General features: G+C 37.4%; 1 protein-coding gene across 1 annotated transcript in view; it reads right to left on the minus strand.

The window, feature by feature from the left end:
- Positions 1-7860: 7860 nt before the first annotated feature.
- Positions 7861-23293, minus strand: part of GTF3C3 (general transcription factor IIIC subunit 3) — a 40324-nt gene continuing 24891 nt past the window's right edge. Inside the window, exons 11-18 of the mRNA XM_030325403.1 lie at positions 22220-22422; positions 21560-21661; positions 20345-20480; positions 17802-18039; positions 17002-17192; positions 14838-14962; positions 11030-11182; positions 7861-9237 (exon numbers count right to left, since the gene is read on the minus strand). Coding sequence (XP_030181263.1) covers positions 9115-9237; positions 11030-11182; positions 14838-14962; positions 17002-17192; positions 17802-18039; positions 20345-20480; positions 21560-21661; positions 22220-22422 — 1271 coding nt within the window. The 3' untranslated portion in view covers positions 7861-9114. The remainder of the gene's footprint in view (positions 9238-11029; positions 11183-14837; positions 14963-17001; positions 17193-17801; positions 18040-20344; positions 20481-21559; positions 21662-22219; positions 22423-23293) is intronic.

Raw genomic sequence — 23293 nt, forward strand, 5'->3', positions numbered from 1 at the left:
AAACTAGAAAAAGGAGAACAAACCAAACCCAAAGTTCATGGAAGAATATAAACAAAGATCAGAGCAGAAATAAATGAAACAGTTAAAAAAGGACCAATGGGAAAGATCAATGAACCTAAGAGCTGGTTCTTTGAAAAGATAAAGACACAAAAAAAATAATAAAATTTTTCAGAAATGAAAGAGGAGCTGTTTCAACTGATACGACAAATACAAAGGATCCTAAGAAACTACTATGAACAATTATATGCCAACAAATTAGACAACCTAGAAGAAATGAATAAATTCTACGAACATACAAGACTAAATCATGAAGAAATAAAAAATATGAGTAGACCAATACTAGTAAGAAAATTAAATCAGTAACTGAATACCTTTCAATAAACTAAAGTCCAGGATCAGATGGCTTCACTGGTGAATTCTACTAACCATTCAAAGAATTAACACCAATCTTTCTTAAAATCTTAAAAAAAACAAAAAAACAAAAAACAGAAGAGGAAGTAGTCTTCTGTACTCATTTTATGGGGCCAGCATTACCCTGACACCAAAATCAGACAAAGTTGCCACAAGAAAATTACAGGCCAGTATCCCTGATGAACATAGATGCAAAAATCCTCAACAAAATATTAGCAAACTGAATTCAACAATACCTTAAAATGATCATAACCTATAATCAAGTGGGATTTATTCCAGGAATGCAAAGATGGTCGAATATTTGCAAATAAGTCAACGTGATACACCACATTAAGAAATGAAGGATAAAAATCTTATGATCATCTCAATATGTGCAGCGAAAACATTTGATAAAATTCAACTTTTGGGGCTCCTGGGTGGCCCAGTCGGTTAAGCAACCGACTTCAGCTCAGGTCACGATCTCTCGGTCCGTGAGTTCAAGCCCCGCGTCCGGCTCTGTGCTGACAGCTCAGAGCCTGGAGCCTGTTTCAGATTCTGTGTCTCCCTCTCTCTGACCCTCCCCCCTTCATGCTCTGTCTCTCTCTGTCTCAAAAATAAGTAAACGTTAAAAAAAAAAAAAAAAAAGTGCATCAGAAAGAATAAAACTTAACCAAGGAGGTGAAAGACCTGTATACTGAAAACTATAAGATGCTAATGAAAGAAATTGAAGAGAGCACAAATAAATGGAAAGATATTCCATGTCCATGGATTGGAAGAATACTGTTAAAATATCCATCCATACTACCCAATGCAATCTACAGACCCAGTGAAATCAATCCCTATCAAAATTCTAATGGCATTTTTACAGAAATAGACACATGATCTTAACATTTGCATGTTTTTATTTTTAAGTAACCACTACACCCAACTAGGGGCTCAAACTCACAACCCTGAGATCAAGAGTTGCATGCTCCACTGACTGAGCCAGCCAGGCACCCCAATAACAACATATTTTTTAAAAAATGAAAAATCTCAGGAGTTTCTTTTGCCTCTTGAGATAACCTGAAGTTGACCCACAGCTGTCACAACTTACTTGACCCCTGCCTATCTCCACTGCCTTTTTTTTTTTTAATTTTTAAAATATTTATTTTGGGGAGAGTGCAAGTGGGGGAGGGGCAGAGAAAGGGAGACAAAGGATCTGAAGCGGGCTCTGCTGACAGGCTGAAAGCAGCAGGCCCAATGTGAGGCTTGAACTCACGAACCACGAGATCATGACCTGAGCCAAAGTCGGACACTCAACCGACTGAGCCACCCAGGTGCCCCTCTAGTGCCTTTAACAACATGTAAGTAACTTCTTGATTCGTTCTAGAGAAGACTTCTGGCTTCAGGATGAAACTAGAGTCATTTGTGTTGTAAGGCAAAGCCAGAAGTTTGCTATATGAAGCTCTTAAGTAGTCAAGCACATGGACCACGTACCCTCTCTGTATTTTTAATCTTTACAACATCTCAAAGGAGAACCTTGCAAATCCTTCAAAATCCACCTCTGCCTCTAAGTCTCTAAGAAGTCTAGCCATATTTCTTTCTCTAGCTGCTTCTCTGTCCCCCCAGAATCCACTCTCTGTGCCCAGAACCTGTTCACTTTCCACCCAGGCTACTTCAGTGGTCCTACTCTTTGTTCCCTTGTTTCTGTCCAGATGGAGATGGGGCTGGTCTGCCTTCTGCTGTGATCTTCCTAAGAACTCTGCTTGATTTTCCAAGATCTTCCTTACTTTGCTAAACACTTTCTTTTGAAGTCTCATATTGGCTATTAAAAAAAAATTGAGATTTACGAAAAGACACCATAAAGTGAAAAACAAATGACAAAGACTTAAGTCCAGGTTAAATAAAGAGTGCCTACAATTCCATAAGAAAAAAATAGGACCCAGTATGTTTTTTGTTTTTTTTTTTAATGAGCAAAGGAGAGGTGCCTGTGTGGCTCAGTGGGTTAAATGTCTGACTTCAGCTCAGGTCATGATCTCACCGCTCGTGAGTTTGAGCCCCGCGTCGGGCTCTGTGCTGACAGCTCAGAGCCTGGAGCCTGCTTGGGATTTTGTGTTTCCCTTTCTCTCTGCCCCTCCCCTGCTCATGCTCTGTCTCTCTCTCTCTCAAACATAAACATTTAAAAAAATTTTTAATGGGCAACGGATGTAACAAAAGCAATTCAAAGAAGAAAAGGATTCTGAAAGGTCTATAAGCATATGAGAAGATAGGTTTCAACTTACCAGTATGCAACTGCAACATCCATTTCCCACCTATCAATCGGGGGAGAAAATATGTTTGAACTGGGCCTGGGGAAAACAGGTATCCCCACACAATTGGTAAAGCCATCTGGGAGAGCAACTTGGTACCCATATTAAAACTGTGCTGGTGCCCTACAATCCGGTAATTCTGACTATACACAGATCTTTTCTTTTTCATCTGGGAGAGTTAAATCAGATCCTACAAAACTTACACATTGTTGGGGGATTGCCCGATGGAGGTGATCCTGCCTGCTCCCAGTGCGAGCTTTCCTGCGTGCGGTGGGAAGTTCTCTGACTAGCATACCCCCTCTAGTGGTCAGAGCTTCTACTTTTCTCTCCCAATCAGGAAAGCACCTGAGATGGAGAAGGTGCAGGATCAGCCTCACTCACACCATAAACTGAGCAAGTCTCTGTCCAAGCAAGACAGAACTAATCTGTAAAGCGAGTAATTACAAAAATACTTCTTTCAGCTGTCTATAGTTATGAAGATATGCTTCAATAAGAAAACTTGTTTCATTACAACACTAGCTTGAGAAAGAGGGAACAGACAGCCCTAGAACTCGCATCAGAACTGACTTCCACCTGTCCTACGCAGCTGTGGGGCGTTGAGCCAGAGGGATCTGTTTATTGGCTTTCTCTTTCCTCTCTTCACTTGTTTGAACTCCTTTTGCTGAATATAAACACCTGACTCTCTTTACGGAAATGCCAGCTAATTCGGTGCTAATTCGCATTCTACACTTGCTTACCTTGAGTCCACAAACAGGGTAAATGCCGGGTACAATCTTCAGCGTATCGTTAGAAACTTTTAGTGCAGGAAGAGGTTACCCCGATATCTTCTAGACATGTTTTTGGGTCAAGGCCAAAAAATGGACGAGAAACATACGTTAGGGTTCCAGCTGTCCTTTCCATGCTGACAGAGAGCAGTGCAAAAGGGACAGAGTTTTGGATGTGACTGCCAAAATGTAGAGAAGAATACTGAATTTCTTCTATTCAAATAAATTTAAGCTTTTTGGAGGAAAATGTTAAAAGCTGGCATGATGAATGATGAAGTACACTTCTAAATTATAGAAATATACTGCAATGTGTTGCATATAAAAAAATCATTGCAGGGGATACCTGGCTGACTCAGTCAGTAGAGCACTGGACTCTTGACCTCGGAGTTGTGAGTTGGAGCCCCATGTTGGGCATAGAGCCTACTAAAAAACAAATAAATAAAACTAAAAAAAAATCATTGTAGGACTTTGTTCCTCCTATAGGAATTACTTATAACCAAACACTGTGAAATGTAAATGACTTTATTTTTTTTATTTTTTATTTTTTTCAACGTTTATTTATTTTTGGGACAGAGAGAGACAGAGCATGAACGGGGGAGGGGCAGAGAGAGAAGGAGACACAGAATCAGAAGCAGGCTCCAGGCTCTGAGCCATCAGCCCAGAGCCCGACGCGGGGCTCGAACTCACGGAGCGCGAGATCGTGACCTGGCTGAAGTCGGACGCTTAACCGACTGCGCCACCCAGGCGCCCCTGTAAATGACTTTATAAGGGGCGCCTGGGTGGCTCAGTTGGTTGAGCTTCCAACTTCAGCTCAGGTCATTTCACAGTTCCTGAATTCGAGCCCTGCGTCAGGCTCCTTGCTGACAGCTGGGAGCCTGGAGCCTGCTTCCGATTCTGTGTCTCCCTCTCTCTCTGACCACCCCCACTCCCGTTCATGCTCTTGTCTCTGTCTCAAAAATAAATAAAAATTTAAAAAAATAAATGAATTTATAAGATATGGTAACTGCCACAAAGAACTTCTCATTTAGATTGTTTTGTAGCCTTTAATTTCCTTATCTGAAATTTTCTTATCTCTTAAATTTTCCCTTTTTTCTTTTTAAAAGTCAATTTCCCCAATCTTTTCATTAAATTAATGAACATTTGCTACGTGCACATGAGCTGGGGAGGGGCAGAGAGAGAGGAAAAGAGGATCCCAAATAGCCTCTGCGTTGTCAGCACAGAGCCCGACACAAGGCTCAGTCTCACATTCTGTGAGATCATAACCTGAACTCAAATCAAGAGTTGGTCGCTTAACCAATGGAGCCACCCAGGCACCCCATCATCTGGGGATATTAATTACATTTTATTTCTCTACTTCCTGCATTGTTTTCTTTGAGGACCCCTCCTCCCCTGCCCATTTGCTCATATGGATCTCTGCATCTCAGAAACTATCCGCAAACACCTAATGCTCACGAGCTGTCTGTTCCTCGGATAGCTGACTGGGGCCAGGTGGGAGTGGGAGGGTTATCCCATTGGCAAACTCCTGGCCAGGACCAGGCTGTTTCACTGGGGACCTGAAACTGTAAGTCTCTATAGGTCTTTTTTCTTGGGCCGGGTTTTTCTCAGAGAGGAAGCCTCTAATCCCCTGCTTGGAGGATATAACTTGGCTGCCACTTTCCTGGGAGTCAAATAGGAGGAGGCCAAAGTCACTGTTCAATGTGCACTTTCACTTAATCCGAACACTCTGCCTTCAGCTACACCTGGTGTTCCGGAATCCAGAGATCCGGATACAGCCTCAACAGAAAATAAACCACTAGTGTTCTGTAGGGCAGGGGTGAAGTGGTAACATGCTCTCAGTGAAGAGGGTAACTTTGAAGATCTTTTTTTTTTTTTAACGCTGGCATGCTTTTTTTTCTTTTTTTAATGTTTATTTTGAGAGAGAGAAAGAGCAGAGGAGGGGCACGTAGGGAGAATCCCAAGCAGGCTCCACACTGTCAACACAGAACCCAACCCGGAGTTCAAACTCACCAATCTTGAGATCGTGACCTGAGCCAAAATCTGAGTCAGACGCTTCACTGCCTGAGCCACCCAGGCACCTCCTGCCTGCTTCTTAACAGACTTTCAACTGCTTCATCTGTTTTTAGCCCCACCTCAGCTGCCTTTGGGGATACTGAATGTATCTCTTATGCATGAGCCTCTCTGAGCTTGAATCAGCTTGCTTCTGGCTGCATACTGCCACCACCTGTGGGCACTTAGCTTTCATTCTTCCCTGGTTTATTTAGTTGCTAATTGCCCCTTTGCTTTTTAGCTTCTAAAAACTTTTTTTTTTTTTAATACTTAAGTAAACCCTACACCCAACATGGAGCTCAAACTCACGAACCCAAGATCAAGAGTCACACGATCTCCTGACTGAGCCAGTCACGTGCCCCAACTTCTAAAATTGTTTTGTCATTTGCCTGTTTTTGGGTTTTGGGCAGTTTTTTGGTCTTGAAACTTCTGGGTAGCTCTGTAAACAGGGATGTGGTTAGTTGACTGCCTTCAACCATTAGCAACTATAAGCTATGCCTTAGCTTCTGAGCAAGTCTGGAATACAAGGGCCTGGCCATGCCTGCCATCATGGGACTCCTCCAGCAGGTAGTCTTTGGTCCACTGCAGATCAGTAAGTCACATTTCTCCATTCAACCCACAAGCATAGTCCAAGAGACGTCCTCAAATACTCTGCTGAAATCCAGATACATTCAAACTGTAGTAGTCCTCTGGGCTACCAAGTCCCCTTCCAAGGAGACAGAGTAGGTCTCCTAAGGAATATAACTCCTATGTGCACCTGAGTAAGCTAGAATCATGTCAGGAACATCATACTTATGTGGTTCCCAGGATCCACCTTTTCCCCACTTCAAATATTGTTTATTTATCATTTCCTTCTTTAAAAGGCCTCAAAATTATAATTTTCAGTTTCATAACCTAACAGCAACGGGATTTGGGACTATGGACTTGGAAATGAAACATTTATAGGTCTCTCTTATCACAGCCTCAGATTTACCACTTTTTTCCATGCTTTTCTACCTCATCCTGTTTGAGTATTGTGCTTTTATAGTGTTAACTACCCCAAGCACAGAAATTGAACAATTCTATGGTCTTACTGTTGACTTTACACCACCAGACCATAGACACATTCCTACTGTTCTTGCCTAAAGTTTTTAAAAGCCTCTTTATTGTGGATTAGACTTCATGACACTACTTATAACTCTGGGACACTGTCCCTGGTTTCTATATGCCCTTCCTTCTTGTGAAAATAGCTAGAACACATGAATGCTCAATGAAAACAAAGAAGGAATGATAGCTTATCAGTTAGGACTATTTTTGGTGCAAATAACAGAACTCCAGCTAGTATAAAGTGGAATTATAGAACTGGCTATATTTATAGAAAGAACCCAAGGGTTGGAACACAATTTCGGAAAGCATGGGAATGGAAAACTGGAAAATCTCTAGGAACACACAGCATTCTCTCCATCTCTCATCTCTGCTTCTCTTAATGCATAGGCTCTATTTTTCTTTCTCAACATAAGGGGTTAACTGCTGGTTGGCCCACAGGGAAAGCAGAAAATGTCCTCATAGCTTTCATGTTCCAACCCCACAGCAAGACTTCATCTCAATTCTAAAATTCCCAGAGAAGGAGCGAGGAAACTCGATTGGCCCAGCTTGGTATAGGAGCAGACTCCCAGCTGAATCAACAGTGACCAGTAGAAAACAATCTCATTGTATTAAAGTGGCTGTCAGAATTCCAAGGCTGGAGTGAGGATGGTAGATAAGAAAGTGAGTATCAGCTTTTAAAAAGACCCCCAAAGATGTTTACTACAGGGGCTTTTAATAAGCTGAAGTCCTGGAGGATAGAAAATATAAGTGCCATTCTCCTTTTTCTTTCTAAAATAAATTTATGCTCAATTTTTATGTTGTAACTCTGAACTGGAATTGTGTTCCCATATGTCTCTGAGCAAGGAGCTTGCTAGTGATCTTCAACATGCTACTTAATTTCTCATCTATAAGATGGAGATGATAATAGTAAGACCAACAATAACACCTACCTTGCAGGTGATTCTCTGAGAGGACCAGAGATCATGTATCTAAAGTATCTGGCACTGTACTTGGCACAGAGTAGCGTAGTAAACACTCAGCAATGGTAGCTATGACTTTAAATGCTAAACAAATTCATGCAATATCAACTTTTTTTTAGAAGACTGCTAGAGAGATTTATTATTTCCTCCAAGGCTGTTCAGGAGATCAACTGGAGTCACAGCCAGTTGAGTTTAATTCAAGAGAAAAACTCAGAACACAGAATACTCAATTCCCTAAGATTCCAAGATGCAAATCTAACTTATACTCTATCAGTTAACTTCATCATTACCTGCAAATGGCATGAAATAAAATATATAAGCATGTGAAACAATTATAAAAATACAATTTATTTAAATTATATACACATTTAAATACACACACACACACACAGAATACATGATACATTTACTTATTATATACAAATTTTGCTTTTCAACTACTTTGTAGTGGTAAGAATTCCTAAAAAGCCCTCATACTATTTCTTTGATCCTAAGTCTCATACGTGTTTCCCTCTCACAATTAGAATACGTCATATAATCCAAACACACACTTATTACAGCATTTTTTCCCTAAAAAGAAACTCTCAAAAACTGTTAGTAAACCAAAAGTATATCTTAAAACTATTGTTATCTTAGATTCAAGAACATAACGTATTTAAGTAAAAAATTTTCATCTATCTTTTTAACTTTATCACAGCAATACTTTACTCCATACATAGAATTCTCTAATCTTCCTACATTCCTAGTGATCTTGAAATGCAAACTAGGTCATATTATTAAATGTGGTCCTCTCTTTTCTACATTTTTTTTGTCAGAAAGCCACCAACATTTGTAATGCATTTTTTAATTTGTCTTGGAACAGGATGTTCTGAATTATGCCCAGCAATCTATACAACTAAGACACATGGAGGTGAAAAGTAAAAGATTAACTCAATTATGTGTCTTCCTACTATATAACCATTTCAAATAATTTTCTTAGGAGCTAAGTCAATTACATAATTGTGCTGATATGAGAAAGAGTCCCAACTTGTCTTTCCTTCAATAACATCTTTTCTATGTACCTGATAAACTGCCCATGCAATAGTAACAGGGCACTAAGAAATGGAAAGGTCAATGATAATGTAGGTAGAAATGTAGCAAACATTTCTTTCAAATGAATATATTGCTCAAGTTCTGTATTTAGAGAACTGTATTGAGAGGTCACATCTGTCTTACTATATTCCAAGGTACATAGGTGTTTAATACATAGTAATGAATGCACAGATGAATAAATGGTATGAGTAAAAAATGAGCACATTTAGCTCAAAGCTGGCTTAAAGGCTAACATTCTCCATTTCACCTTTGGGGACAATTTTACTAAAAATAATGCTAAAAGAAAATGATAGAACAATGTACAAACTCTTGGAATGATACTTTTGCATATCTATCAAAAGATCACTATCACATATTAAAAATTAAATACAATGATAATTCTCAAACTGTCATTTCTATTTCAGGTTAATACTTAGTTAATACTTAGCCCTTAGACAGAAAATATTGGTCCACACACAGCACCAATGCTTCTTTCTCAGCTGAGGTACTTTATATACAGCAATAGGTATACAAAAGCTTTTGAGCCATTCCAATATTCCCACTGCTCTGATAAATTAGAGACAAGTTGTAGGCAATATCTCTTCGTAAGTCTAACTGGTCAACTTCTATACCCTACGAGGAAAAATACATGAATGAATTATATACTGTTATAAACAGTTATATATACTGTTTCATTAAGTAGAAGTATTCAAAAAGCTTAACATTCATGATACTAAAAAAAAAGTACAAAACTAGGCATATATACCTTGGTTCTAAATTTTTACTAGGTAATACTGATTCAGTTAATCACTGTAACAACTATAGAATTAAATTATTTTAAATGTCTAACCAATAAGTTAAAGAAAAAGTCTCATCCACAAGCCATAGCAGAATAAAATTCCAAATGAATTAAGCATTTAAGAATAAACAAATGAAACCATAAAAGAAAAAAATATATAGTGGAATAATAATATAATCTTGGATAGGAAAGGGCCTTCTAAGTACAATGGCAAAAGTAGAAACTATAAAGGAAAAAATACGATTTCATTAAAAAATGTAAAACTTATGCATCTAAAAAAGAAATCATAACACAAATGACCAGATGGGAAATACCTGTACTATATAATAGAAAGCCATATAAAGAATAAGTCTAGGAAGGCATACAGCAAATTAATAATAATAATTACCCTAGGGGTGTTATTACCTTTTTTTCTACTTAATAGCAAAGCAATGAACTCAATGGAGTAGGTTAGATCTATACTAATCTTCCCCAATACAAAGTTTTGGAGTCAACTGTAAAAATATCTGCAACAATTAAAAATGATACCTATAAAGCTTAAGGAGCAATACTTAAAGGCATTTATGAAATAAAAAATATAAAAGTGTATGCATTTCATCAGCGTAACTATAAAAATATGTATTTATTTGTTTAATGACTAACAATGGACAAGGGTAATAGAAAACAGTTGTGAGGGCATGTGAGGATTACGAATGCAACTTAAAAATATTAGCAACTAGGGGTGCCTGGGTGGTTCAGTCAGCTAAGTGTCAGACTTCAGCTCAGGTCATGATCTCACAGTTCGTGGGCTCAGGCCCCACGCTGGGCTCTGTGCCGACAGCTTGGAGCCTGAAGCCTGCTTCAGATTCTGTGTCTCGCTCACTCTCTGCCCCTCCCCCACTCGCACTCTGTGTCTCTTTCTCTCAAAAATAAATTCTTCAGAAATTAAAATAAGAATTAGACTTTAAACACAGATTGTCATAGTATTGGCAACACTTTACCCTATACAGTATCTTAAAACTAAATTCATACTGGCCTTTCATCTTTATAAAGAAATATGTTCGTTACACTTGAACTTTGAAATGAACAATGGCTATATTACTCAATAGTCAGGCTTTCTGTCTCCCAGCTCATACCAATAACCACAGAGGCTACCTTAGGGTAACTGAAATGGTCACCACAAGTCATATGTGTCCACATGGTTGCTGATCAGGTCATAAGGTAAGAATGTCAAAGATCTACTTGTTGCTAAATAAACACATTCAATATGGACAAAATGCATTCTTTTTTTTTCTTTTTTAATGTTTATTTGAGAGTGAGCATGTGCATGCATGAGCAGGGGAGGGGCAGAGAGAGAGGGAGAGGGAGAGAGAGAGAGAGAGACAGAGAGAGAATACCAAGCAGTCTCCACACTGTCAGTGCAAAGCCCAACACAGGGCTTGATCTCACGACCACGACATCATGACCCAAGCCAAAATCAAGAGTCGGACGCTTAGCCAACTGAGCTACCCAGGTGCCCCTGGAAAAAATCAATTCTAATATGTAATTTATTTCACTATCTGGACCACAACATAAGCTAACTGCACTTCTCTCTAGATGAAATGAAATGAAATGACTCCTCAGTTTTTAAAGTAAATCATACAATACCTCTACCACAAGTGGAGGGAGATCCAAGGCCTTCTGATAATAGTGGATTGCAAGATGAATCAGCCCCAGCTGGTGAAGGCCACGGCCCAAATTGTAGAATGATTCCTGGCAAGGCCCACGTATGCTGAGGTATCGATTAAGAAAGGAAAAGCCCTACCCAAAAGAAAAAGATAATTCATTATTATTCTCATTTGACCGGTATATATTTGAACAACTATATGTGCCAGGTATATTCTGTACAGAATACAAGTATTTGAAAAAAGGCGCCTGGATGGCTTAGTCAGTTAAGTGTCCAACTCTTGATTTCAGCTCAGGTCATGATCCCTGGGTCATGAGACCAAGTCCTATGTAGGGCTCTGTACTGGGCGTAGAACCTGCTTGCTTCTCTCTCTCCCTCTCCCACTGCCCCTCCCGCTTGTGCTCTCTCTAAAAGAGACACAATCTCATCCTGAAAGAACATATGTCTGTGGCATAGTGCTATATCACAATTTAGTCTAGAGCTCTTCCGAAGATATAAAGGAAAGATTTATTTTTTTTAAGGACAAAAATATTTACAGAAAACAAAGTCCAATGTTAAAACTGTCAAAGATCCATAATCTTTAAGAACACAGGATTGTTTTTAAGGTTCCAAGTTGGCTTTTGTGACATTAGAGGCCAATAAACTTTTTTTTTCTTTTTTTGGGGGGGGAGGGTGAGAGAGCACGCATGCATGAGTGGGGGAGGGGCATAGAGAGAGAGAGAGGGAGAGAGAGAGAATCCCAAGCAGGCTCTGCACCATCACTGCAAGATCATGACCTGAGCTGAAGTCAGATGTTTAACCAACTGAGCCACCCAGGTGCCCTGAGGCCCATAAACTTCTTGATTCAAGATGTCTAAAAGCTTGAGCAAAATATAAAATCTAAGCTCTTAAAATGGTAATTTTAGAAAGGTTTCTTCTCAGGGACAAACTCACTTAAGTATACCTAAACTTTCTGGGTCAATGGTACCTTTTTTGTAAGTTACCTCTCAGGACCTTAATAACCTCTTAACCCAAAAAACTTGATTATTCTTCCCCTGAAAGCTTCTGACTCAAAGACTTTATGGAAAAAATATCAGAACACAGATAGAATACTGCAGGCTCCACGTGTCACAGTGTCCAAAAAGCACCTGCTTCATCTCTTACTGTATTCATTTTCCCCTTTAATGCATCTTCAAGTTACCAGCTGCAGAAAGTTACCTACTGCAAAAGTGCAAGTGTCCTATGTTAAGTAATTAAATAAATATAATCTCCAGCTGTGAGTATAGACTATAAAATGCAACTATTTCCTGGGTGATCTGCTTTCTGATAAATGGTCACAAATTTTTCTTCATAAAAAAAAAAAAATTAATGAATTCTTTAGAATTAATGCATTTTAGGAATAAAAATAATTATGTTCACTAAACTCATACTTTCTGCATAATAAAATAACCCATATTTATAGGTGACTATAACTTCTACTCCACTGAAAATCATGGTTCTGTTAAGTAAAGCAGACAAACTATTAGTCTCAGAGAAATAGCAAATCTTCCTATTTTAAGATGACAAATTTAAAGATAAAAATTTGAGAAAGAATAATAAGCCCAGATGAATTACTGCAACCCAAATAAACTTGTAGGTCTTCTGATACAGTAACAGGATTTGAATTACCTGCTGCATTTTAAGAAATTTTTAACAAACTTAGGAGACCACTGAAACACTATTCAAATATTTAGTGATTTAAAAACTAGGTAATAGAGACAGCCACTTTATCTCTTAGGCGATAAGAGTTTTGACAAACAAAAAATTTAATGGAATAGAAATAAAAGAGTCCTTTTTACATTAACTGTGTTACTTTCAAACATTTTTGTCACATTATTCACTAAAGTGTCCAAGTAATATACACTGTACATAAAATATTAAATACGGGCAGAATTATAAGATTTACTTTCACAGTATAATAAGAAGGTAGGAAAGATATTAAAACATATGAAATTAGTTTGTTTTTAACTACTCCAAAGGAAAATTAATTATGATCATGTAGCATAAGGAAATAGATTCACAAGAAATTAAAACAATTTAAGAATCACGGTATTTACAATGAAACTTGTTTTTAGAAACTTTTTTTAATGGAAAATGTTTAACATACACAAAAGTAGACAGATTAGGACAACAAACCCCCATACACCCATCACTTCTTGTTTTATCTCAATCTCCAACCAACTAAACACTGCTGTTTAAATATACCAGTGATTTGAAAGTTAGCTTCTAAATTACTGTGCAGTACATAAATTTTTTCCCTACCAGGCAAAAACTACATACTTTAACTATTTTTTTTATTTACTTATTTAGAGACAGAAAGAGAGCATAAGTGGGAGAGAAGGGCAGAGTAAGAGAAACAATCTTAAACAGGCTCCATACTCAGCATGGAGCCTGATGTGGGGCTCGATCTCACAACCCTGGGATCATGACCTGAGCTGAAATAAGAGTCAGACATTCAACCAACTGAGCCCAGGCACCCCTATTTTAACTATTTAGTAATGAATCAATCCATAAAAATTTCCTATTAATGTTTACCAGAATATAAGCTTCATGAGGGTAAGGAATTCTGCCTGTATTCTCATTCACTACTATATCCCCACTCCTAGCACAGTGGGTGCTCATTATATATTTAATTTATAAACAATCCTACATTACCTAAAACAGCAAAAGTATCCATTAAGAGAGAAAAAAACTTAGAGCAAGAGGTCGATAAATATCACAATTGTCTTTTGGTTTTGGTTTTACTTTTTATTATGAAAAATTTCAAACATACAAAAGTAAAGAGAACATTATAATGAATCCCAACACCTAGCTTTAACAATTATCATCATTTGAATTTAGGCTTTCTTTTAACCATTTTACTTTAAAAACCAAACCCACATGAAAAATTCCTTTACTGAATCCTGCTATTCCATTCAAGTCAACATTTTTTTCCTTCCATAACTACTTAAAAAACATGTCTTTACATGAGTCAAACATATAAAAACAACACAAAAGTACTAAAGATACAGTGGTAAACAAGACAGATAGAATCCCTGATCTCTTGGAGTTTACATTCTTTTTTTTTTTTTAATTTTTTTTTTCAATGTTTATTTATTTTTGGGACAGAGAGAGACAGAGCATGAACGGGGGAGGGGCAGAGAGAGAGGGAGACACAGAATCGGAAACAGGCTCCAGGCTCTGAGCCATCAGCCCAGAGCCTGACGCGGGGCTCGAACTCATGGACCGCGAGATCGTGACCTGGCTGAAGTCGGACGCTTAACCGACTGCGCCACCCAGGCGCCCCTACATTCTTATTAGAGAAGTAAAAAAGTAAACAAGAAAATAAAAAGACTACAACCATGAAAACTTTAAAAGAGCAATTTGTTGGTGGTGATGTAAAGAAACAGTCAACACAGTCACATATTCATACATTACTAGATATATATATTATGTATTTTTAAAACTGATTTACAATAAATCAGTCATCAGGACCTACAAGACTGGAGGTCTTAGGGGCTCCAAAGTCTTAAGGAAGCCTCCAGACTCTTCTGTGTCCTCTTTGTGATCTGGCTGTGTACCCTTTCTACATGGCTACATAAGTCTTAGCCAGGAGCACCACCACTAGATGTTGAGTCCATGCTGAGTGCTAAACAGAGGGATAGGTGTTGGAACTCCCAACATGTATGTATACTAAGCAGGTATTCCTTCTAAAGCAGGACAACAAAAGCATTAAGTATATTCATTTTTAAAGAACATAAAACCAAGTAATGAGAAATCTAAATGAATTACCTGCACAGTAAGAGCATGTCTCCTTAATACATACTTCTGAGAGGCCATGTGAATAAACGTTAGGCCTATACACAGGCTATAGAGAGGTTCATGGGGATGGGTGCGAAAGGCTTGCACATATTGTCCTGAAAAAAGAACAGTGGTGTCAGATGGGTGTGACAAGAGCATAGTTCCCTATTTCTTCAGTTATTCAAATATACTTTATTGCTAAACAGTACTGATTTTTAACATATGCAAGGTGTACATTTTAAAATATCAATCAGATGCACATTAATTTGAAATTTTAAAACAATGTATAAAATATAACAAAATTAGGAGGATTTACCTATAAATATATCCTGATCACCCAGATTAAATATGAGCAACTAAAACCTTCTTTTAGGCACAGCTAGACATTTCCATGTAGAGTAATACTTCCAAAATAATTTACCAATTGTGATCCTAAGTCTATTTTAAGATCTTAAATCTATTTTAAAAGAAACAAGGGAATGTGTCTTTGGTGAATTCTTTTGTTATAAATTCAAATGTGATAGATCATGGAGATGAAAAAAAGAAAAATAGCTCTGTTTTGTTTTTTAGGATTATGGATGTTGTTTCCCAAATGGAGCACTACTTTGTTTTTCCTGAGAAAAACATGTTTTCCTTGTTTCCATGTATTTACATATGTAACTGCTTCATGTCAAAAGTTTATCCATATGAGACAGGGGAATTTAAGCAAAATTTTTATTTTTTTGATAAGCAAATTTTTAAGCAAATTTTTTTATAAAGGGATGATCTATAATTTATCATACATAGGTAAAAACTTCTATTCTTTCCAGCTCTGTGCCAGAAGACATGGCACCACAGAATCTCTTTAGCAGCACAGATGGTAGACTGCCATTTGCACTTTCTATTTTTACCTTCTGCAAAAGGTCCTAAATATAGGAAAATAATATAAATCTGTTTTATATTTTCTTACCATTAAACAGTTCCAAAACACACACACCAGAGGTAAGTTTCAACATCTGATGTTCAAGGTTACTGTCAAGTGAGTTGGGCAACACTAGCTCTTAGGCAGCAAGAGATACATGCCTCATTTTAAATTTAAACATTTGGCCAGGTATTTTTCTAATTTGCTTCTGATTCCCTATTATAGAAAATTTCAAGTGATTAATTTTCCCTGAGTTTAATTAGAATTAGCAAGCACAATGTAAATAAATCTTGGTATAAAGACTTGTCTCCTTAAGGAACAAACTATCAGCAAATCTTAAATCCATTTTTGTACTATAGCAAATTAAAATCAGGTAGCAAAGAATCCATACACACACACACACACACACACACACACACACACACACATATATTTTTTTTTAGACAGAGACCGCATGAACCAGGGAGAGGGGCAGAGGGAGAGAGAGAGAAAGTCTCAAGCAGGCTTCACGCTCCACACAGAGCCTGACACAGAGTTCAATCCCATGACCTTGGGATAATGACCTGAGCAGAAATCAAGAGTCAGATGCTCAATCGACTGAGGCACCCAGGCACCCTGCAAAGCATCCATAATTAATGAAAATTATTTAGAAAACAAACAAGTCTAAGCAGGAGAATTATTGGCTTACTTCAGCCTTTTGAACCAAAGCTTTGTAAAAAAAAATAAATACTAATATTCATTATTATCATTACTGCCAACACTTACAGCTACTTACTGTATGTGCCAGGCATTTTTTTTTAATGCTTTACATTAACTCATCTAATTTTCACAATAATTTGTAAGGCAGGTCCAATCATTACCTCCATTTCAGAGATAAAGAAACTGAAGCACTGGGAGGTAGAATAACTTGCCATGAGGGAGCTGCTATTTAAACACAGGTAGGGGCGCCTGGGTGGCTCAGTTGGTTAAGCATCCGACTTCAGCTCAGGTCATCATCTCACGGACCGTGAGTTCGAGCCCCGTGTTGGGCTCTGGGCTGATGGCTCAGAGCCTGGAGCCTGCTTCCGGTTCTGGGTCTCCCTCTCTCTCTGCCCCTCCCCTGTTCATGCTCTGTCTCTCTCTGTCTCAAAAATAAATAAACAAACAAACAAACAAACAAAAAAACCCCATAAACACAGGTAGTTTTCTGCTCCAGGCCCGGCTGTTAACCATCATACCATCCACACTTGACAAAGTCACATATAGGACACTTACCAAGCGCGTGCTTAAAACTACCAGATACAAATGCATTGTGTCCATTTAAGACACACAGGGCATGATTATCTGGGTTTTTCAGCATTAGGCGAAGACAGAAGCGATGATGTCGTACCTCTTGGGAATGCATGGTAACCTGATTGAAAATGTTCCAGAGCTGAGGTTTATTGACATTTTCCATTACCATCACCCTAAAATTGCAGACAGAGAGGGAGGGTAAAAAATAATGTAAAAAGAAAAACTTCTGATTCTAAGAATGAAATACTTCATTCAGCGCAGCAACATTTTCCTACAATGAAAACCAGACTATTGCAACATATTTAAGCATAAACACTCACACAGTGATTTTTCTCAGAAGATGCTACTTGAGTTAGTATTTCTACATCTTGTTTGTTCTTTTTAACAAAACTTTTAAACCAAAAAAAAAGAATCAAGTAGTTTAAGTTTCACCTATTCTCCCCCAGCCCACTACAGCTCCAGTACAATGAACAGTGAGTAACAGCTAATAACAGTGTGTGCCAGACATTGTTAAAAGGCCATATCTATAATAATTCACTTAACTCTCACAATAATCCTACAAGGAGGTAATATTATAATATCCATTTTATAAATGGGGAGACTGAGGTACAAGAGGTTAAATATATGAGAGGGCATGCCTCTGAGAATCATCAATGATTTGAATTTACCTGTAAGCCACAAGAGAGTTAAAACAATTTATTAATTCTTGAGTATGAGAGACTAAATCAAAGTAAATACACATCCTCTTTCAAAGAATCTAAAATAAGTTATTGGAAAATTACCTGATATAGTTGTATGCCTTTCTGAAATTTTTGTCCAGTATTGCAGCAGACAGACCAAAGTATTCTAATTCTTTGCGTTTTTGCCTGTCATCATAAAATGAATAATATTCCAGTGAAGAATCCACAAGTAACTCAGCCTCTTGAAATCGGGATAGGTCGCATAAGGAGTATATGGCCTTCAACAGAAGGTTCCACCAGTCATCTTTTGTCAAGACACTTGTGAGTACAGCAAATATTGCTAAAATGATACCAGTGAAAATCAGTTAGGACACTGTATTTTCAGAAATAACAATATTAGAAAAATCCCTATGATCAATTTTAAGGCTAAATTTAATATACACATTCCTATGGGCCTGAATTCTTGCCAACACTCTTTAGACAATGATGAAGTGGATAGTTTTCTGCTTACACTACTTCAACACCAGCCCTCTGCTCTGCCTAACAATCCACAACCCCAGGTAATTCTTACTTCTGGTTTGTCCTCTACAAAGTCCAGCTATGTCATCTGTATCTGTCAGTGCTAGCTAGGATATATGGTCCTCCAGGGCAGAAAAAGTAAGTGAGTATTCCATGACTGCAGTCAGATACAGGATTCTGCACATACAAGGAATTCAAAAGTTTGCTTAGCAAAGGACTTCAAGATTTAGATTGTTCTTGATCTTTTTATAATCTTAATATTTTCTCTGCCTCCAAATTTCTTTTCCTTCAAAATCTTGTCTGTAAGAGCGTCCTTTTTTATAAATTTATAACTCGAGAAATATCAAAAGCTATAAAAATTTTTTAGTCTTTGACCCAGTAATTCTCCTGAGAATATATCCTACACAAATAGTCAAAAATATGGATAAATGCATAGTATTATTTATAAAAGAAAATTATCAGAAACAACCATATATCAAAAAATAATAAGGGAATAATTAAATTATGGGATTGCTATCCAATGGAGTATTAAACATTCCTTAATGATAATAGCTATGAAGAGACCAGCATGAGATAACATATGTGAGAAAATGTTGAGTGAAAAAATCAGAGTACAGGCATGCCTGGGTAGCTCTGTCAGTTAAGCATCTGACTCTTGATTTCAGCTCACAGTTTGTGAGTTCAAACCCGCACTGGGCTCCGTGCTGACAGCGCAGAGACTGCTTGGAATTCTCTCTTTCCCTCTCTTTCTGCCTCTCCCTCACTTGTGCTCTCTCCCTCACTCATGCTTTCTCCAAAAAAAATAAATAAACTTAAAAAAAAAAAAGTACAAAGATGCATGTAACATAAAGAGACCTTGTTCATCCTATCCTGGTACACAAATGTAACATGATCCCTACCATGATGAAATTAACAAAAAAACCCCTTTATGAACCTAAGAAAAACCAACAATGGACCTGAAATGAGAAAATACTGAAAGAGAAAACTCGACAGAATCACATATAGAGAAAAATATAAGAAAATATAGTCTTAAACACATGAAGCAGAGTCTACCTTTGAGATGGGCCCAGAATCCATGAGCTGTAGAGATAGGCTTCTGAGGCATTTATATCTAGATTATGAGCAGCTGATCCTCATTCCTTTCCTGACTCTCCTCCCCTGCAAAACCTACTTACGTTAGGTCCTCATAATGTACTTACAGAGATTCAGCTCTTCTGGATTTTAAAACCCTTTTCCATTGCACACTGCACACATTGACAGACTGATACCTCCAGTTTAGACTCTTTTCAAGTTTCTCTTTTCAACCTCACCCAAACATACTTGAGGCATACCTGAGGCATTACTAAATATAGACGCCTTTTAAAATCAAATTACTCGAGACTAGGTCAGAGCAATTTATTTTAGAGTTTCTATGACTATTGCTACATTTATCAAAAATGAATTTAACAGAGAATGAAATACATGTAATTGAAGTGACTGGACAAATATAGTAATTTATATTGCCATCTAATCTTCACAAATTTCTTAAAATAACATATTTTCTTCTTAAAAGGTCAAAAATTCTGTTTAGTTTTTTCACAGGGAGATCCAAGCAGATGGTTTCCTTCTAATTTTTAAAAAGTAAAGTATTTACATGTAGCCTTCCTTTTCTTCTTTTAACATCAAATGAGTTTATTATACTTGAAGGATCTGGATTAGATATTTCATTTTATTTGAAAACGGTGTATTTTCTTTTCTTTCTATGAGAGAGAGAGAGAGAGAGAGCAGAGGAGAGGGGCAGAGAGGGAGAGGGAGAGGGAGAGGGAGGGAGGGAGAGCGAGAGGGAGAGCGAGAGGGAGAGGGAGAGGGAGAGGGAGAGGGAGAGGGAGAGAGAGAGAGAGGAAGTGAGAGGGAAAGAGAATCTTAAGTAGGATCTATGCTGAGCGGGGAGCCGGACGTGGGACTCCATCCCACAACGCTAAATCATGACGTGAGCCAAAATCAAGAGTCAGATACTCAACTGACTGAGCCACCCAGGTGCCCCAGAAAAGGGTATATTTTCAATTAAGTTACTATCAGGTATTATTTCATGAATATTTTTTGAATTCAGTCACATTTTATGCAATAAAGCAAATGAAAGTAATTACCTTTTGCATCACAATTTGCGGTCTCTTGGTCACTGTTGTCTGATATTTTGTCTCTTGACACTTTTATAAGGTAGAGATGCCTCTCTCCAGATTTGGAGCTAGATATCAAACAAACTTGAGCTCTATTCATTGCTACCTGAATTTAAAATAACAATTTGAGATTTTTTTAGTCATATACTTTTTTTAATATTTTATTTTTAAGTAATCTCCATACCTAACATGGGGCTCAAACTCACAACCACAAGATAAAGAGTCTTGTGCCCCTCCAAATGAGCCCGTCAGGCACTCCAGTCATATAATTTTTTAAAGAAAATCTATGGGTCACAAGTACCACAGGTATACCTGAAATCTTCTTTAGTAGGGAAAAAAAAAAGGCCAAATTACTGTGTATTTAAACACCTAAAAGAGAACAGACTTATTTTTTTTCTTCCCAAGGGAATTTAGATCACACTGCTTACCTTAGCAGGGAAAAAGAAGGCAATTCACATTAACTTATAACATATGTACATGCACACATAACCACTTCCCTGAAAAAAAGCTAGACTTGGAAATGATGTCACACATGGAAAACATTTTTGCAAAGTGAACAATTTTGGCACGTGGTACTGTCTACAAAGCCAGTAACTGACAACACTATGGTTCTCACTTTTCTGAATTTGTACTAGCAAAGACTTTATTTCACTTACTCTACCTACAGTCAAGTTTACACTTTCATGTAGAACTTTCAGTTACAGTCAACCCTTGAACCATACAGGTTTGAACTGCACAGGTTCACTTATACATGGGTTTTTATAGTACAGTACTATAAATGTATTTTCTCTTCCTTATAATTTTCTTAACAACATTTTCTTTTCTCTAGCTTCCTTTATTTTAAGAATACAGTACACAATACCTTTAACACACAAAATATGTGTTAATCACCTGTTCATGTTATCAGTAAGGCTTCCAGTCAACAGTCGGCTAGTAGTAGTTATGTTTTGGGGAAGTTAAAAGTTATATGCGAATTTCAACTGTGTTAGGGTTGATGGTCCTAACTCCCATGTTGTTCAAAGGTCATACATACCAGTAACCTCTAAGTCTTTTGTCTATATCTGACTTTCATTTTCAAAAGTTTGAGAGTAGAACAGTTATAAAATAGCTATAATCTATGTTTAAATCAAATTCTAAACATTTAAACAGTCAACAGCACTAACATAAGGAAAGACCATTACCCACCTTTAAAAGCATGGCTAACATGGTAAGTAAGGTATCCACATAACCATACGTTTTGCCTTGGGAAAACAATAGAGTAGAACGATGAAGCAATAACTTCAGTTCCTAAATAAATAAGCACATGATAATGAATGTGACAAGATTCCTTTGCTGTAAGTTGTTTTGTCTGCATGGAAGAGTTTTTTTTTTTTTTTAATTTTTTTTTTTTTTTACATTTATTTATTTTTGAGAGACAGAGACAGAACACAAGTGGGGGGAGGGACAGAGAGAGAGAAGGAGACACAGAATCTGAAGCAGGCCCCAGGCTCCAAGCTGTCACGGGGCTCGAACTCACAAACTGTGAGATCATGACCTGAGCCGAAGTCAGACACTTAACCGACTGAGCCACCCAGGCGCCCCAGAAGAGTTTTGTTTTAGAAACCAAACCTTAACAACATTTGCTTTATGATCTTTCACAACTTAAGATCCAACATTTTAGACACATAACTTACAGTGTCTAACAAGAGGCTGAAACTTAAATTCAAAATTACTTTTCAAAAACAGTGAATTTAATACACTAAAATAAATCTTTTGGATACAAACCGTATACACATCCTTAATGGAGGAAAAAGTTCAAAAACACAATCCACCAAGGAAAACTTCCTTTCACATGACATGGCCTACCTGCTGTGCAGCATTTGCATCCTGTGCTAAAGTATCTGGATCATACATTGGTTCCAGAGCTTCCAGAGCTTTCTCAGGACGGCCCAGCTGCTGCTGAAGGGTGGAAAGTGAAATTCTTGCATCCAAATGAAGGGGGGCCAGATCAACCACTTTGCCATAGCTTTCCGCAGCGCGTTCCATATAGCCTAAGGCCTTTAAACATTCTAAGATGATGTTAAAATAAAGCATAATAAATATGATCTACAGATTTGTAAGCTTGCCAAAATTATTTTTCCACTTTAAAGAAATATTAAATATTTCTTATATTAAATATAAAATTAATATAAAATATAATATTAAATATAAAATATTCCACTTTAAAGAATTATAAAAATGAAATGTCTGCATATTTCTAATACTTTAAAACAGCCATTCCTTCTAATCTCCATCTACTGATTGATCCATCTATTGATTTCTCTAAATCCAAATTGCTACAAGGATGTAATCGGCACATACATACACTTTGAGGTTCTGCTTTATTTACTTATTAGCATTATACTTTCCACATTTCCCACATCTTCCTTAGCATTTTGAATGGTTATAACATTCAACTATTTATTTAACCATATTATCTGATATTTAGGTTATTTCTGAATTTATACTCTAATACATAGCAATGCAGTAAACATTTTCATGTATATAAACCATGTCTAAAAATTGGCAAACCTATTTAACCCACAGAGGTGTTTTGTTAGGCCACAGTGCTGTTAAAAACAATACATGGCCTCCGTTTTTTAAATTTCGAATTTTTATGAACTCTAAGTTACCGGATTCTTTTGACAAATCTGAATTGGCAACACTCTCCTGTTCCCACATGGCACATCAGCCTATGCTGAGAAACAGCAGCATCCTCTAGAGAGGGCTCTCCAGTTCTCCCCCCAAGCCCTGCGCCTCTTCACTTGCCCACTTCACTCATTTTCGTTATTTGCCAGGCTCCTGAGTTTTGTGATACCCAATATAAACTACCTCCCCTCATCTCACTCAATTATTTCCTCAGGGTAAGTTCTCAGAAGGGAAGTTACTGGGCTCTATTCC

Source organism: Lynx canadensis, chromosome C1 (genome assembly GCF_007474595.2).
Source record: "Lynx canadensis isolate LIC74 chromosome C1, mLynCan4.pri.v2, whole genome shotgun sequence".
NCBI lineage: Eukaryota > Metazoa > Chordata > Mammalia > Carnivora > Felidae > Lynx > Lynx canadensis.